This window comes from Xyrauchen texanus, chromosome 29, assembly GCF_025860055.1.
Source record: "Xyrauchen texanus isolate HMW12.3.18 chromosome 29, RBS_HiC_50CHRs, whole genome shotgun sequence".
Lineage (NCBI taxonomy): Eukaryota > Metazoa > Chordata > Actinopteri > Cypriniformes > Catostomidae > Xyrauchen > Xyrauchen texanus.
Genome location: NC_068304.1, coordinates 21,258,713 through 21,277,536, shown reverse-complemented (window position 1 = coordinate 21,277,536; position 18,824 = coordinate 21,258,713). Strand labels below are relative to the sequence as shown.

General features: G+C 37.7%; 1 protein-coding gene and 1 pseudogene across 2 annotated transcripts; one reads left to right on the top strand and one right to left on the bottom strand.

The window, feature by feature from the left end:
- Positions 1-5,720: 5,720 nt before the first annotated feature.
- LOC127623019 (wee1-like protein kinase 2) lies at positions 5,721-9,493 on the bottom strand (annotated as a pseudogene).
- Positions 9,494-9,845: 352 nt separating this feature from the next.
- LOC127623373 (DENN domain-containing protein 11-like) lies at positions 9,846-18,796 on the top strand. Of its 2 annotated transcripts, XM_052097814.1 has the most exons (10): positions 9,846-10,377; positions 11,435-11,534; positions 12,379-12,537; positions 12,954-13,110; positions 14,375-14,513; positions 14,780-14,911; positions 15,248-15,398; positions 15,611-15,679; positions 16,277-16,468; positions 16,570-18,796. In XM_052097814.1, the coding sequence occupies exons 1-10, from the start codon at positions 9,999-10,001 to the stop codon at positions 16,580-16,582; spliced, it is 1,491 nt and encodes a 496-aa protein (XP_051953774.1). In that variant the 5' UTR covers positions 9,846-9,998; the 3' UTR covers positions 16,583-18,796. The 2 variants fall into 2 exon arrangements, with proteins under 2 accessions (XP_051953774.1, XP_051953775.1); XM_052097815.1 differs by lacking the exon at positions 16,570-18,796 and having other exon boundaries at positions 16,277-16,472.
- Positions 18,797-18,824: the final 28 nt, after the last annotated feature.

Sequence of the window (18,824 nt, the reverse complement as noted above, 5' to 3'; positions counted from 1 at the left end):
TGAAATAAAGGGGAAACGATATTGCGAACGCTGGATGCACTGCAATCTTTTGAGGTGCGAGCAATGTGCTCCTTGTCCCTCAGTCAGAAAATTCGGAGGAATGTCGTTTGCACACCTGCTTTTATAGCGAACCGCTACGCGCCTAAAAGGGCGGGGCTTAAACACCATAGCAAATATTAGAATATTGGCGTTATTGCAGATGACAACTAGTTCATGTGGAAAAACACAATGTTTGATTTCCTTTCTCTCAGGGAGGCTACGTACGTAATTGAGACGTTAAAATTATATTTCAGCAGCTGTATGCTAATATTAAGCATTTGACAAATGACCATTAAACTGATCCATTTTTTAACATTTAGAAATAAGTAATCCAGCTGAGACAGTTAGATTGTTAGATGATGAAACATGTCACGAAAAACCAGGTCACAGTACCTGCTAACTGACATTTATTGGTCAATTTTAGAGGATTTTTCTAATTTCATAGCTGTCTTAGTGAGTTAGAGGTCAAATTGAAATGTTAAAAGTGCGTTAGTTTCATTTTAGCTGTTTTTTTTTTTTTTTTTGTTTGTTTTTGTTTTTTAAACTCCAGTAGTTGACAAGATGCGTATTTTTTCATAAGTAGCTGGCGAATGAGCTTGAGACATCTCTCACTAGCCATATCAGTTAATCCATATGAATCTCACTGAAGGATGCATTTAAAATACAAATATCCGTCAGATATAATAATATCAGATGCAGAACATTTCTGAACATTAAACTGAGCTCTGCACTAACAGAAAGGTCTAGTCAAACTGCAGAGATCATTAAATATTTTTTATCTGTATTTAAATCATACATTTAAAAACTAGGTAAGCGCGTGTATTAATGTTTATATTTAAAAGTTGCATTCATTCTCGTAGCATGAGCCACACAAACCACGATAAACACTGGCTACTAGGCTAGATAGAGCAGCAAAAGTGCTGAATCTACGATTTAAATATTCAACTGAATATTATGTGGCGGTCCTTTGAAGCAAATATATATCCTGTCTATATATCTGTCGACATCGATTGTCTTTTTAAATGAAATATGAAACATCCGTCACTTACGTAAACTGCCAGTCAAATCATCATAAAACGGCAACACTTTCCAACCTCGAGAAATAATTCCCCGCTTTCCTGCGTGTCTGTGATGACGTGCCTTGGCAGAGGGGGCGTGGCTTTATTCCGAGGAAAACAGGAAAACCCCTAGTTAGAATCAACAACTAAACACATATCGCTTATATTTTTTTTAAATGTTATTTTCGTTTTCTATTATAAAAAAAAAGTTACAAGTCATCTCTTATACATATAGATCAGGAGGGGCCGCAGCTCTTCTTATAACATTAGGCATTTCATCAATATCATGTGGTTGCTATGTCGCTGAATGATGATGGGATGGCAGCCGGTGCCAGCCAAGCATCACTTCAGTCTATTATGATGGACTTCAGAGGATAAACTGATGCAAACTCCAACCTGAATCACCTCGGTCTATTGATGGACTATGATCTTGAAATGGAATGCTTAGACTAACTATTGCCAACAAAAGCCTTCATCAGCCATTTAACAAGGACAATTGCATCTATGTGAACTTCTGCAATTAATCAAGATGGACTTCAAAGACATTAGTCATTAATCTTACAGTTCAAACAAAATCGATGTTTAAACACTGACCCTTTACACTTACTTAATTTAATCATTTTAAACCATGACATTAACTATACATAAGTAATATTTACATTATAGTCATGATGTTAGCCAGAGGGGAACTGGCCTCCACAGTCAGTCTGGTTTCTACCAAGGTTATTTTTCTCCATTAATCCCAATTTTTTATTTTTTTGAATGATCAGACTCACACTGATGCCATAAAGGCGTTTGATATGGTAGAATGGGGATATCTTTTTAAGATTTTGGAAATATATGGGTACGGGAATACTTTTATTGGGTGGATTAAGTTGCTTTATAGACAACCTGTAGTGGCGGTGCAAACAAATGGATTAATTTCAGATTATTTTACTCTGGATAGGGGCAAGATAGCTCTTTCCCCATTATTGTTCTGTCTTGCCCTGAATCATTAGCAGCCACGATAAGAAAGGAAGATGATTTTCCAGGGGTGATGGCGGGAGGTAGGACGCATATGCTTTTGCTATACGTGGATGATATTTTATTATTCGTATCCGATCCCACTAGATCTATGCCTTGCTTCCACAGAATCATTAATTTATTTTCTAAGTTCTCAGGATACAGAGTTAATTGGTCTAAATCCAAAGCGTTGGCTCTGACACCATACTGCCCAGTAACGGCTTTCCAGACCGGTGTCTTTCAGGGCATTAAATATTTAGGCAGGTGGGCTTCATTACTTTTATCTATGATTGGGAAGGTTAATGTTATTCAAATTAATTATAAAATTCAACTACCTGCTACAATCTCTCCCTATAGATGTACTCCTCTCTTATTTCAAGCAATTTGATAGTGTAATGAAGTCCTTCATTTGGAATGGTAAATGTCCCAGATTACATTTCAATAAGTTACATAGGCTGATTGACAAATGTGGGCTACCCAAGATTTTGTTTTATTTGGCTCATTGGTCACTTCCACCTGAGAGAGCTCCTCCCTGTTTTCTTGCTCAGAGGGAAGGTTTTAAATTCATATAATCTGATTCCATATTTTCTGTCATGTTTATTTAATCTGTGACTGGAATCAATAAGAACTGTTAATAACAAACAAACAAAAAAAAGCTTTTTTTAACATCGCAAATGCCGAGAATTCAGGAAACCAGATAAGGAGGCTAAAAAGTCTCAGTTTGTGTATACGTTATTCTATTCTATTCGTTTATACCTCGGTTATGAGAAAGGGGGTTTTGAAGACAAATTTCCTGTTCTGTTAGAGCAGAGATAAACAAACTAGGGCCAAAGTTGGCCCATGTGACCTTTGATTTGACATATAAGACAAGAGTGGGAAAAAAGGAGAAAAAATATCTATTGATGCAGCATTTCATTACATTAATTTAACAGAGTAATGTTTTTTGTATAATTAAATCATAAAGGAGGCGAACCAGGGCAACTTTAATATTTTAATATAATACAGTTAGCAGAGCCTGAAATTTGGCGAGGTATTGCGGCTATTGTTCACAATTTTAATAATTCCTACAATTTCCACGTTTAATGCTGGAAATTCCCACATACTTTTATTCACTTTCAGTGCAGCTGTGAATTAGTCTCAATATTAGTAAACCAATAGATACAGATGAACAAATCAAATCAATAAACTTATTTTTGTTTTAATCTGTAATTCCAGAAGCTGCACGTGTCAGCAGTGTCAGCTTGCAAAGTGAAAAAGTGCTTTGTCGCATAGTTACTGAGCTTAAGATGTTACAGATGTACGTATAAACATTACTAAACCTGTTAATTCAACATGCAAATGGTGTTATACCATGTCTCTGTTAGCAAGCGATGCAATAAAACCATATAGTTCCTGTTTATAATCAACAAAGCTGTTAACATTGCAAGTGCGTGATGGCGAACGCCTTTCATATCTTGGCGCTCCCTCATTTTCATAATGCAGCACATCTGCATGAAAGGCAGGAATAGCAAAATTACTTTGTGTTATGTACCAGCTGCATGATGAAGAAAGACACTTAAATGCATGTTACATCTCTCATCTCCATCTCTAGTTCCATCCAGGATCGGAAATGAATGGAGGCTCTGGACTAGGACATGGCTGGTCAACATAGCAGACAGAAATTAAAGGTGCTGATCGAACAGATATATAGTGTATAAAACAGCATCACTCAGTACAACATTTAAATCTTAATTTACAGTTAAAAGCCAATTCAAATTATTTTGATGAGAAAAATGTGCCATGCTCAATTGTAAATAACAGTCATCGTTAAAAATTGTGCAGCATGATGCACCAAATATAGCTGCGATTCGTGTTAATTCCTGACACTATGTGCGTCAGATTCACACACAAAGACAAAACGAGGATGTAAAGTTTCATTTTTATAATTAACATGCATGCTGTGTAATTAAAAAAAAAAAAAATGACTATTGCATTCAGGGAATATGTTTTTATAGGTCTAGTTGGCAGAAGCAGTACTTGACAAATCCAGAGTTCAAGTCAGTCAGTGCTAGTATCCAGGGAAACCAAAGCTTGCAGAGCGGGCTGCACTTCTACCCACAAGCTTCCTCCAAGTTCTTGGAAGAGACCCTGGTTAGGATGGCTGCTGGGGTGAGATAGCAGCCAGTTGGGCCTCCTGGAGCTCCCTAAGTAGATATGAGAAAGCAGTGTTTATGCCGAGAACACAGACATTGTAAAGAAAAGAAAAGTTTAAAACAATATTAGAGAATCACAAGTACAGCACTCAATTGTTTTGTGTTAAAAAGTTGAGAACAGTTTATTGTGACTAACTACTATTAGAAAGCATGACACAAAAAAAAAAAAAAGAAAAGAAAAAGGCTCAAGAGTTTCAGTATTTTTCTCCATGGCTAATGATCTGTGTTTGTAATCAGCCTTACATATTTACATGCACTCATTATCAGAATGGACTTAATAATGGGAATACAAGAAGCACTTAATCCAAGAGAGAAAACAATAGTGCTACCATAGAATAGTACAATGAATGCAATATAACCCCTGCCTCACCTCTCCAGTACGGCTGTTCTGAACATTTCCACATTGAGCTCCCTACGAAGCTGCTCAGCCAGTTTCCCAGCCCTCTCTTTGTGCAGAACATTATGTCGACACAATGCAGATGTAGAAGGTCTTATATTAGGATCAGGATCTAACAGCATCTGTAAAATTCAAGTATATCAACCATATTACGTGTCCCATCTAGATCCACTGTAAGAAAAACTCATGAAACAAGCATATTTCAGAGAATCTTTCAGAACAGCCAAAAAACAGTGCAAACACTGCAACTATACTTGATTGTTATTGTATGCCCTCTGCTGGAGAGACTTTGAAGTATGGTCACTGTAACAAAAAAATAAAAGGCAGACGCTATTTGCACCCTGGTGCAAAAAGTGGGAGAAAATCCCGATTCTAACCACGGTTGCTAGAACACTACACATTCACTCACTGTCTGTACACCCCACGCCACTGCAGCGACACCTATTGTTTCGTTTGTCGTATATCTCTGTGCTTTTGGTATTTTCTAATATGAAAACATGAACTAAGCGCACAAAAGTCTCATGCATATTCTGATAGCGAGAAGACGTGTGACCAATAGAAGAGCAAAACTTTACATAATAACCTCTTGGATCAATAAAAATAACTGTTTCAAAGCTGCAAGTTTTAACTGATGGAGGACGTGAGTAGATAGTATATTTAACAATTTAGAAAATATTATTATTTGCTATGTGATTTATTAATACCAGAAGCCATATTGTGTCTGTTGTGGTGTCCAAAATAATGTGGTATACTCAAAAGAGTGTGACCACTGCTTGAATTGTACTTTTAAAAGGTCTTAAAAGGTGGTGGTAACTCCTGGGGCAAGCTAGATAGCTGACACTGCTAAGGCTTTACCAGTCATCTCCATTCTGGGAAAGTAGTGGAGTTCCAGCAGCTAATATCATTGTAAAGCCCAGCACAAATGTCTGGAATATATTTCAGATATTTGAAATATCGGGTGAGTTCGACTACTCCTGCAGGTATGATAGAGACAGCAGAGTAGATTACAGAAAGAAAAACAGACAGTGACAGTCACAAGTTAACTACAATTAATTTGTCAAGATGCACCAGGCCTGAGCTGTGGATGTATTTGAGACCCATGGAGACCTGTAGGAGCAGGGACGCTGAAGAACTCCTCCTGCTCTCCCTTTTCAGTTATAGCGTCATGGAGGCTACCCCCTGCAAATAGTCCTTGTTTAAGTTTCTTTATAAAAAGGGAGGAAAAAGCCTTTATAAATCACATAGAGCCCAACAGAATAACATCTTCCTTATAAACTGAAGCCAAAAGCGAATAAACTGAAATACATAAAGTTCAGTGGATAAGTCTGCATAGCCCTTTCAGAATTCATACAAAGAGACTAATAAAATATTTAAAAAAAATTATAAGTTCTGCCCTTCAGAAGCTACATAATTATTTACATATATCACACAAGACATAATTTACACAAATGATCCTGTTCAGAAGTTCACATCCCCATGGATCTTAAAACGGTGTTTTGCCTTCTTGAGCATCAATTAATTTTTGTACCTTCTGTAATAGTGTATGAGTCTCTCAATTGTCCTTAATATCAAAAGCTGAATCTTAACATCATAAAGCCACTATTGGGAATAACTCATATGTGCAGACGATGCTGGTGTAGCCGGTCCTGCTCGACCCACCCAGAATGGGATTCGAACCGGCGTCAGCCGGCATGTGAGCCTCTAGTGTCAGTCACTAGTGGGCCACTTGAGGCCAAGGGTGTTGCACAGCTATCATGTACCATCTAGCTACCATAACACTGGGAATCCAAAGAACGAACAGCACCTGGAGGATTTTTCTTAAGAACAGCGGGCAGCTTCATGACCATATTAAACTTTTGAACAAGATCATTTGTGTAAATTCAGCAATTATTTTGTCTTGTGGAATACTAATACATCTACTATGTCAAACAGTTTCATCAGAGCAGTACAAAAAAAAAAAAAAAAAAACTAAAGCAATTTTCATCCCTTTTATTTTATTTATTTTTTTTTTTTTTAGGATTAATTTCTTGCAGATTATGCAATGGGAATGCAAACATGTATATATGTTTACTCAACTATAACAATATACACATGTATGTCTATCTTATTTTGTGTATAGCTATATTTATTTGTAATTATCTGTCCTTCCATCACAGGACCCATTTTGTATAATCATGTGGTCATCCTCTGCCCATGCTGAGAAGTATTGGATAACATGGGGGTGATGTCCCAAAAGCGCATGGGCATACACTTCCTTTCAGGCCATTTTTATTCAAAACTATTGCATCAAAAGAGAACAGTTTTGCCACATTTATTTCAACCTAACTGTACTGTGTTCCTTCTAGCAAATACATTTAAATTTAGGGAAGAAATTAAGAGGCCTCCGTGGCTAGCAGTGCTAACTCACTCATTGGCAGAGCCTGCAATTGGCCTGCGCGACTTGATGGCGTACATGCAATCGTCCATCCTCTTCACACATCGATACACATCACCAAACTCACCAATGCCGATGCAGCCCAGCTCAAGAAACTCACTCTCTTAACGTGACAGCATGCGGGCTGGAACTGTTGGCCTCTGAGGGCCGACAGATGGATGAGAACACAGAGATTTGCCAAATCTTTAGGCAGGATTATGGACGAGAATGGTGTTGAAAGATTTGGGGATCTTTAAAACAATACCTATGTTGGAAGGAAAAAAGACGAGTTTTGAGTCTCCTTGGATCTGTTGAAATAAATGTACTCAATACAAGCAAATGCAGGTAGAATAAATCAAAGTTCCACAACAGACTGTTGTGCTTTCCCAGAGCTAAGTTACCTGTGTCCATCATCATCATCACCACTCCTTTGACTCTTCTTCTTATAGTGCTCACTATTCCTGCGCACTGTGTCCAGTGTAAAAGGGTTGATGTTCACTGAGGGGACAAGGTCAAAAGCAGGAGAAAGACGAAGGAATCTTTGACTGTGACAAGGCTTGCTGCTAGAGCAGGGCATGGTCGATTTCGACAGCAAACTCTATGAGGGGAGAAAGTTTAGTTTGCTATAAACAGTAAATATACTGGTTAGGGTTCAGTGACAATCCAGACTGCTGTACCAAATGAATTAGGATAACTGGACAGAGATTCTCCCACTATTTACAACAGTTCACAATAAATTATAACACTCTCATGAATGCAAGTAAATTGGGACATTCTCTGATTTTTCATTAGCAATTAAAAATTATTCCAAATAGCTTTGCCACTAACACAACACCATTTTAAATGTCTAAAGTGCTCCACTACACTATAGAGGAAAAATAAAAGAAATACTATAAACCAGTGATTCTTAATCTTTTTGACTCCGAGTCCCCTTTATTGTCTGAGACAATTTTCAAAGCCCCAGAAACTAGGAATGCCAATAGATTAAAATACTTACCGCAATTAGTTTCATGATTCCAGGACAGTTTCAGGAAATGACAGTTTAAATGTTGCGGGCCTGCACCATTATTTTTGCGAATATCAGCATTTAAATTAAGTTATTTAATTTGATATAACTAATTTTAAATACTTTGTCATCTTGAAGCCCCATTGGAAGCTTGCTGAGGCCCCCTGGTTGAGAACCATGACTATAAACAACCCCTCCGTATGATAGGTACTGCAAGTTTACCTTCGGTGCACTGGGCTGAGTCTGAGTCACAAAGCCGGAGTTTTTTTTCGAGGCAGCATAAGGTATGGGACAGGTGAGAATGGATGGGGAAACTGTGACACTCCTGGGGAGGTGATGTTGGACACGGGGTGTTCGACAGCCTGCAGAGGGGCTTCTAAATGAGACACTCCTTGGTGCCCATTCATCAAAGCTATTGTCACTGCTGTCCTCCTCCCCACTGCTGGAGAAGTACAAATGCTGCTGCATTGCATTCACAGAGGCCTTTTTAAAGCCACTGCTCTCAGAATTAAAGCAACACAGACAAAACAGATAATTATTTTGTAAGATAAAAATATATTTCTTAAGATACTTAGGAGGATAACTTTAATAGTGCAAGGACAGCCAGACATTCTTGTCTGTAATATTTGGTTACATGTTGACAGTTACATGAGTGCAGTCCAGTGTCACAAATGAACTTTATTAAAGGTACTCTCAGTAATGTATTATGTATGTCATCTTGGACTTACACTGACACCAAGGGGAATGAATGAAACTTCATTCAAACACAGTATTTTCAGGTATCAATGGCATCTTAGAAATTCACTCTTCACAGTCAGTCATGATTAATTAATTAGTGAAATGGTCCAATAACAGGGTGATTACTAAGATTTAGCAAGTAGTATTTGGCTGATCATGTGATCCCAACATGGCAGCCCCCATTAGGGGACCCACTCTATGTCTCTAGGTCAAACATTCATTGAGTTTAATGGTATTAGAATATTACAAACATTGACACTACTATATTTATTTGAAAACATATAGAATGTAAATTTCAAAAACAGAGCCTTGTGTCATGAAAGGGATATTAACATTTCATATTGTTGTGATGTCATAATATAAAATGGTTCAATTGTTTAATTGATTTATAGGGTAATAAAACTGATATGAAAAAAAATCTTCTTAAATTTTCTTTTTAATTAAACTTTTTGCTAGGCAAAGAAACCCTATTTATGCATTTTTAAGCTGGTTTGGCTTGAAAATGTGATTTGCACGGAGAGTTTAATGGGGGTTGTCGCGAACGTCAAACGAATGTCAAATATAAAACTAACTTTACCGCACACCATTAGATGAGCACATGTGCCACCACGCTTGAACTTGGCTCGTGAACGTCAATGACGAATCCATTAATGGGCGCAGTGGCAGGAGCATGATGTAAGTGCCCTTAATTAAGTCTGCTAACCTTTTCACCTATGCAAAGAAATGTAACACTCTCATTTTGAATATTTCTTAATATATTTAAATAAACATCTACATAAGAAAGCTAAAGTTTGATTTAGAGGTAGCCTACATGAATTCTGACGGTTAGGGAAAACTAATTTTGGTAGTCAGAGTCATCTGCATATTTATTTTAGGGAATTGCGCAAACAGGCAACATCACACTATTTATTTTTCGGGTGGGAGGAGGTCGATCACAATAACCCTTTTACACCACGTGAGCGGAAGTGAGTGACATCATCACAACAGTGTAGCATCTGATGGTACCCCATCTCGATTACTACAGTTAGGCATCCTCTGAATTGCATCCGCTATGTTCCGTCTCGTGTGTAGCCGTTTGTCGCTCTGACCGAGCCGAGTGCAACGACTGTGTTTCCCCCTCGATTTAATATTTGAATTAATATTAAAGAACACTATGGTGGAGCAGTCGGATCACGCTCCTCTGCTGGACTGGGAGGAGGTTCCCCCGGCCGAACTTCCCCCATCGGTTCCGTCGCCAGTGTCAGAGGATTCTTTGCAGTCCGGTATATCGAGTTTACCGTCCTGGGGCGGTGTAGGGGCAGAACTCTCCTCAAACACATGCCCGGTGAGACCGAATAAAGTAACAGCTGTTTTAGGTGAAAGTGCACATTCCCCCTATAATCAGAGTGGCCCGGTAGGAGATGCTTCTGTCTCGGATGAGGAGGGAGACTGCGCCTTTCATGGACTGTCAGTCAGAGACCGGAGGATCAAAGGATGGGAGGAAAAAGATCAAATTGTTGCCGTGTTTGTTGTGACTTTCGCCACGAGATCGGGTGAGGTTTATACACTGATGAAATATTATTGCATGACTGATAGAGATATAATAGGGTACAGCGGGACTAAAGGCACACTTGATTAGATTTTCTCCCAAAACACTTAACTACCACAAAACTTTCCTTGACACCTGTTTGTCACATAAAAAAAAAATGCACGTAATGTCTAAAGTTTGATTGATAGATTTTTTTAAATGTATGTAGCTAATGAAAAGCCCTGGAATTCTCACATTTGTTTTGAGACAAAATACTTATTTGTTATTTTAAGTTTTATTCAAAGTGATTTTTTTTTTCCACTTTGGGGCGATTTGATTTTCTTCTTCTTTTTTGAAGTGGGCTCACATTGACTAATAATCCAGTCACAATGGACATTAATATGTACTTAACATATTATGAAGGGCCAAATGTGTTTGAAATGAAGAGATAATGGTGCACCCTTTTCTGAAGAAATTATTTTGAATAAGCGGTATCCTAATTTGTTACTCAAAAAAGCATCTTGCTGTCTCAAATTTATTTTACATTAGTTGTTGCCCATATATTTACACTATATCACTATAAAGCCCACTGAGGACCTTTAGCCCCAAGTGTGCGGGGTAAAATGCTCTTTTTCCACCTTTTACAAAAATAATAATTTTAATTAAAACAACCTTCTGTTATTGTTTATTTTCACAATTTATTTTGCTCCATCAATATTCAATAAAAATAAATACAAATACATTTTCTCCATCTTGATATATTTTGTTATCAGGAAAAAAAAGCACATTTACCTTAAGATGTTATTTTGCAGATGCTCATGTCTGTGACAGATACATCCACATTCTTTCATTATAGAGTGATGTTTTGCAATATCACATGTTACGAAATGAATGAAGTGAGAGTTGTATTATCAAGTTATCCAGCTGACTACTGTCTTTTTACTGACTTCCTTTTTTAGACTTAGAGAGCTCAGACGAGCCATTTGAAGAGGTTTTTAGTCCTTCTGCAAACACCATTTGATTAAAATCTGGTCCAACAGCTTCGCATTTGTTTACATAGGCCCTCATTGTATCTTTTTCAGGGAACATGATAGAATGGTGCCTACCTCAAGATGTGAACCTGGAGGGAGTCGAATTCAAGTCAATGGCCAGTGGCTCCCATCGGATCTCAAGTGACTTCATGTGGGAATTCCTATTGTAGAGCATATTTCAAAATATAAATACAAATATATTTAAAGATATAAGCAATCATCATCTGTCACAACTCAAATAACCAGATTTTTTAAGGAGCACTCCATTAAAGGCAGTGCTTTTGGCACCATTCATAAATATATGGTGTAGCCTACTCATTAAGACCATAATAATTTTGTCCTGGCCCTGTAGATTTAAACAACAGCCCTTTTGGTCATTATATGGTGTTACATTAAGACCAAATGCTATCACCAGCAGTCGCGAGTTCGAATCCAGGGCGTGCTGAGTGACTCCAGCTAGGTCTCCTAAGCAACCAAATTGGCCCAGTTGCTAGGGAGGGTAGAGTCACATGGGTTAACCTCCTCATGGTTGCTATAATGTAGGTAGTTCTCGGTGGGGCATGTGGTGAGTTGTGCGTGGATGCCGCGGAGAATAGCGTGAAGCCTCCACACACACTATGTCTCCGCAGTTACACGCTCAACAAGCCACATGATAAGATGTGTGGATTGACTGTCTCAGACGTGGAGGCAACTGAGATTCGTCCTCTGCCACCTGGATTGAGATGAGTCGCTACACCACCACAAGGACTTAGAGTGCATTGGGAATTCCAAATTGGAAAAAAAAAATGATAAAAAAAGTTTTATAATATCTGCATCATATTTAGTGACAAATGTTTTTTGACCATTGGACAAACAGTTTGATTTGTTGTTACTCATTTTCAGAACCATGTGCATCACATTTCCATTTAGTCATTTAGCAGACATGTGCATGACATTAACAATGTCATTTAGTGCATGTATGCATCCATTTCAAATGTGCATATCTCTTTTTGTAGATACTTCCGTAAAGGCTGTTACTTCGGACTAGCGTGCTTTGCCAACATGCCCGTGGAAAGTGAGCTGGAACGAGGGGCACGGATGAAGTCTGTAGGGATTTTGTCTCCTTCGTACACACTATTGTACCGTCACATGCACTTCCTGGAGAACCAGGTCCGGTAAGTGTCTTTTTGTCTCATTAGACATGCAACACTAGTTATGTCTTTCTCATTTGTTCTTATGAATGCATAATTTCTATTTTTAAGATGTTTTAAGTTATTAAACACAAGCTGTGTGTAGCAAGTGATGTCACATGAAATTCATTATTTTACTTTGACTCACTTTTTCTTTGTTTATCTTTTAAATTAGTTATATGCAGTGTGCTAAAATTGTAATTCAAAACAAATACAACTTGAACTTTTTGAACTATGTTTATAAACTGTTTATAATGTTAGAGTGTCATGCCCAAGCAATTGCATTGTTCTATGCAGTTTAACGCTTTTGTCTAGTGTGTTCATCTTAATAAAGCAACTTCCTGTTTAGTGTAATGCTTTCCATGACAACACTATTTAAGTCAAATTGTGCATTCTTGCAGGCACCAGCTTCAGTGTCCAGGCCAGTACTCTCCACTGGAAGCTTTCTATGAGGATAAAAAGGCAGTGTTGCCCCCAGGAGGGAATGGTTTGGTCACGACCTGCCCGACCAGCTCTCTTGGGCCCATAGTCAACCGCTGCATGCATCCAGAGATGAAGGTTTGAAGATATAACCCAGTGTCATCTGTCAGCTCAAAGTCACACTGTAATAGAAAACTTATACCACCAAATGTTTTTAAATAAGGTTGCAGGAATATCAAACCAGTATGAGGTCTCCAAGATCACGAATGTCTGACGGCTCGTGAGAGTCGTTTTTATTTTGGGCATCAATTTATTACAGTAATAAACATGGAGAAAACTAGTGTTTACAGACTTTATTCTTTTAATGTGTGACTAGTCCTGCAAAACCTCACTGGTGTGATAATGCCAGTAGTTCTCTCACTGGATTCAAATGTGCTGTGATGGTTTATTGGGCAACAGGAAGATCGCAGCACATCTCAAAGCTTGCAATAGATGCGTTCTGCATCCTCTTGTCCTTCCAAGTTTGTTCTTTCAAGGAAGCTTGGCAAGACTGTTCTTCACAAGAACCAAAGTCTGTTCTCTGCATTCTTAGAATTAAGAAACACCCAAACACCTGCTTAGCTAATGGGAGCATTGCAGTTTTGTTTCCATAAACGTTATCTTCTGCACGCATTTATGGTTGGAGATCAGATATATCAAGTAGGAATATCCCACATCCGATTTCAATGGAACACAGCACTCGAGGGGTCATTCAAGTGCAACTTCCGAGTGGGAAACTCTGAAAGCACGTGAAGGCAGCATTAATACAAACATAAATTACAGTTTATAAAATATTGCTATATTTTAAAACACAGATTATTTTAGTATATCCCACAATATGTTGAAAATAACTTTGGTCATATTCTTTTTACAAAATAATAATAATAATAATTGAAGATAAATTTGAATATCTGCTACATAGCTAATGGTAAAACTGAACATGTTATACACAGTCTATATGCAATTTCAAACAAAAGTAATTTTTTGGAATATATGTTCCTTTTTATTCCAATAAACATGTTTATTTGGGTGGTGGGGGTTCTGATGATCTGTGTGCTCAGATGACGTCTTCATAGGATTATCATATGGTAACTTATTGTATGGGAAAAAATCAGACTGCGCTCATCTGTAAATAAATACTTTTGTGTTCCACACAATAAAGAAAGTCAGGTTTAAGTTTCATATGTCATGAGGGAAAGTAATTGGTGACAGCCTTTTCTCATTTTTCTTTTGGGTGAATTATTTATTCAATAGCCTGCTTAAGACAATTTGGGTTGTGCGTCTGTATGCTAAGTCATTAATTCAGTGATCAGAACAAACCATGTCACTTGAGTATTTCTGTTCTCTTCACACCTTCAATCAGATCACACACCCGGCTGGCTGCATGTCCCAGTTCATCTGCTTCTTTGGAGAGCAGATTATGGTGCTGTGGAAGATTGCTTTGCTCAGGAAACGCATCCTCATTTTCTCTCCTCCACCTGTCGGTGTGGTCTGCTATCGGGGTGAGACTAAAAATCTTCTTGTTTGTGAAAACACATTGACGCATGCCTCCCATCACTTCTCGGCATATCTTCCATGACAGATTAAAGACAGCATATGAACCCAATGATGAACATCATGTTCATCATATACTACAATTGCATGCACTTGCCCACATGCTGTCATGGTGTCCTGCAAATATACGGTAATACTTCAAATCTCAGAGTTTTCACTTTATAGCTCATGATTATTATGCTCTGTTTTGTGTTTTGACCATCACATCTTTTAGTGTACTGTTGCTGCTGCCTTGCTAATGTGTCCATTCCTGGGATGGGTGTCTCGGTTCCGGAATTGCGCCCCTTCTTCTACGTCAATGTGGCTGACATTGCAGCTCTTGAGACAGAGCTATCTTATGTGGCTTGTAAGTGTCTCAGTCAAGCAAGGGAATGAAGCAGGATGCAAAATTTGTAATTCTAGAGGCATAAGAGGTTTAACTAGTATGAATGATGGATGTTAAATTGTATACAAGTCCAGAATTAGTGCACAACCTTGAGGTTCTTGGCAATGGGCTCAACAAAAAAAAATCCTTTACTTTATTCATCACTGTAATTAGTTGATAAGCTACTAAGAAACAACTTGGAATGAAAAATTAACATTTGGAAGTATTATTTCTGAATAAATGATTAGAATGTTTGTGGTCAGCAAATTTTGAGACTGGAAAGTTGTAGCTTTTTGCATGTTTTCTTTGGATTCTCAGGTACAACAGAGAAGATCTTTGAGGAAAAGAAGGAGCTGTATGATGTCTACATTGACAACCAGAATGTAAAGACACACAGAGAGAGTCTTCAACCTCTACTTAGACTCAACAATGCTGATAGAGAGAAGTATCGCAAACTCTGTGAGCAGAGGTATTGACATCATCTAGGCTTTTTAAAGAAAATGTACATTTATATCTGGTGATAAACAGGCCTCTATTTGATGGAATTTCTGGTTATAAAAGGAAGATCAAATAACCAGCTCACTTTGCTGCAAGGTCATTAGTGGTGCTTAAAGCTAGAATCACTATTACTACTACTAACGGTGTCATTTGCCTAGTTTAATGATGTTGATATTTTTCCAGGCAGTTGCTGCTGTACTCTCAGGAAGTGGATGGAGACTGCACATCTAATGAGGAGGACCTCTTCATTCTGTAAGTGATACTCAAACAGAAAGTGTGTTTGGAAAGTGAAGCACTACCCCGTGCAAATACCATGCAGTTGGTATTCAAGATGATTATACTATAAATTAAATGGAGTAATGCAAATATGATTTTCTCCTACTTTGATTTATGAATATTTAAACAAATTCAGCATTAATGATAATAGTAACAAATTTATCTTTTTATTTTATATTAATTTCATAAAGGTTGCATGAGCAAAAATCTGGGTTTCAGTGAGACACTTAAAACGGAAGTGAATGGGGCCAATTTTTAAAGGATTAAAAGGCAGAAGTTTCAGTTGAATAAGCTTTGTTGGTGTGATCAACTGTGGAAGCTTGTGGATATTCTACCATGTTTGTTGGCTTGTTTTATACCCTTTGTTGTGCATAGCAATGAAAAGCAATGGAAAATAAGTGACTGCGGTAAAATCAAAGGACACATTTGTAGACCATAATCACAGGCTTGTCATCATATTTTTGTCCAGACAATGTAATGTGTATGTTCAGCTAAATGGTTTTTCACAGCAAACCAAAACCAATTAATGTAATTAAAAAGGAATCTGTTAGGAATTTCCCTCTTGTGAATCAGGTTCTTCATGGAGCAAAACAACAGAATCTTCCAGACCCTGTCTGAGGTGGCAGGAAGCGCTGATCCAACGCTGACGGCAGAGCATGTGAGAGTCATGGGGCTGGATCCTCACAGTGACCGCAGCTTTGTCGTCGACCTGCTGGAGGTCTACGGCATCGACGTCATGCTGGTTATCGACAACCCCTGCTGCCCGTAAGAATCTCTATCTCTGGAGCCTATTTTCTTTAGGGGCTAAATCACACTCCCTGACTACCTGCTTTCTTTTCTCTCTTTCTCTGGCTTGGCTATATCAGGAGTCATTCCTGACCCTCCTGGACTACACTGATACTGCCAACACCTACAATGCCGGTGCAATCTACCTGCAGTCTTTTTGTGCACTCTGCAGCCAGTCAATCCAGTGAAGTCTTTCTGCGTATCTGTCTCTCTGTGTGCTTTATCCTTCCAGCCTGGATTTCCTCACAAATCAGCCTAAGATTGTATCCAAAACTCGATGAAACTAATCTTTGTGCCTCTCTCTCTACTGCTTTTCAATGTGTGGTCTTCAGTTGTGACTTTCTTCTTGCCAATGCTGTCTTGGGCAGCTGATGTGATGTCTCCAGTGGGTATAAATCTGCTTCACATGGACCCCAGAGAGTCAGTGACATCCTCAATAGATCATATCTCAAGCCTGGATTCACCTTTTTCTTGCTGGTAACAACGGTTTGGTAAAGTCTGCCTTGAATGTCATATCTGTATTTCTAATAGTTTTATGGTTAATGTTTATTACACACTATCTGTACCATATTTTTTAAGCGTATTCATGTACATTGTTTTGAAAGAAAACAGGCATATGTAGGTGTTTTTCTTGTTTTCCTCCTACAGTGAGGTTTATTTGGAAAAAAGATCTGTATTTTGGAGTGTTTGTGGATTACCTAAAGAGAAATGAATACGTTTCTCAGTCAATCTCATTTCAGTGCCGAAGTGTAATTTGATGACTGACTCTTGTTACTCATTTAATCGACAAAAAACGACAATGTTGTCTACTCTCATTCAGTGTAATTACACTGAATGGGTCTTGTTGTACTAAATAATTATGGAAGCCAAGCAGAAAACATATGTGTGTTAATGCTGGACAGGCCTTTAATCACTATCATTTTTGTACTGAATGTAAATTGTATATTTTCAATCCACCGGTTGCACATATGATGTTAAACAGACACAGAAATGTTATGTTATACAAATTGCTCTAAGGAAATGAATGTGATTCAATTTCTATCTTTGTCATCAGTGAATGCTCTATTTATATACTTGTTTTTTATTTAAATGTATCTGGGTTGATCATTGCTGGATAACAGCAGCAGACTGGCCTCAAGAGGCTGACTTATTGTAGGTTTGTATGTTGTTGTTTCTGGAGCCATATCCTGTGAAAACCCTAAATGGACACTGAACTGTTCAAATGATTCATAAAACAGTATTAATCAAGGTAAAATTTGAATGAAGTATTTACTTCGTCTTTTCTGTTTACATTTCCATCCATCCACTGTCTATTTAAATTAAGGTTAAAATACAGATATGTGACAAAATTACCCATAGAGAGGGCAAGTGCACCATCAGTCTTGAAAATGAGTGCAGGCACTCAGGTTTGGTACTGTTTGATAGGTAAAATTACAATTTCTTTAAATTACAATTAATACAATATTTAAAGCTAAAGTGTGTCATTTCTGTGCCACTAGCTCCACTGAACAGAATTGCATAAATAAACATTGTTTTAAAAACAGCTTTCTGAACATGCCCTATGTCTCCCAGTGGTCAAACAAACAGATAGTTCCACCCACATCTCATGGCATTGGCTGAGTCAATGTTGTTGTGTCAAGCTGGAAGGGCTGCTCAAAACAAACAGGAAATTTTCATAGCACCACAGCCATAGTGTTGGCAGTAAACAAATAAAAACCTACAAATGTCCTACTTATAGTTGCCTCTGCATATTAATCTGGGATAGGAGTAAATATTTTAATACTAAAAAGATTACATAGTTTTGCTTTAAGTTAACAATAAATAATGTGTTGCTGCTCACCCAGTCAATTTTAAGGATATAATGTTTAAATGTGGACCCCCCCCTCATTTCTTATCAGAGAAATTAAGATAAACATTTCCTCTGTATTCAATTCTGACATATTTTTTTGGAAACCATCCTCTTTTTGGAAGAAGATTGGTTGTTTAGTGTCCTCCTATTGTAAATAAATGGAGAATGTATATTTAGCAGCCATGTAACATAATTGTACAGGTTGATTTATCTTGTATTGTGTATGCACGATAAATTATTTTTTGTTACATCAAGTCTTTGTCACAATAACAGGCTAAATGAATGTTAAGTTTTACTCAACACCTCTGTTTTACACACTACTTATAATTAATACAAACTTAAGCATGTGCTTGTCGTTTTCAAACCAGTGATTATTATTCACTGGTTTCTTTTATACCACATGCTTAGTGCAAAGTTGATTTGTGACCATTAAATAAACATTGGATTAACTGACAGAATATAGGAGTGAGATTATTAACAAGTACA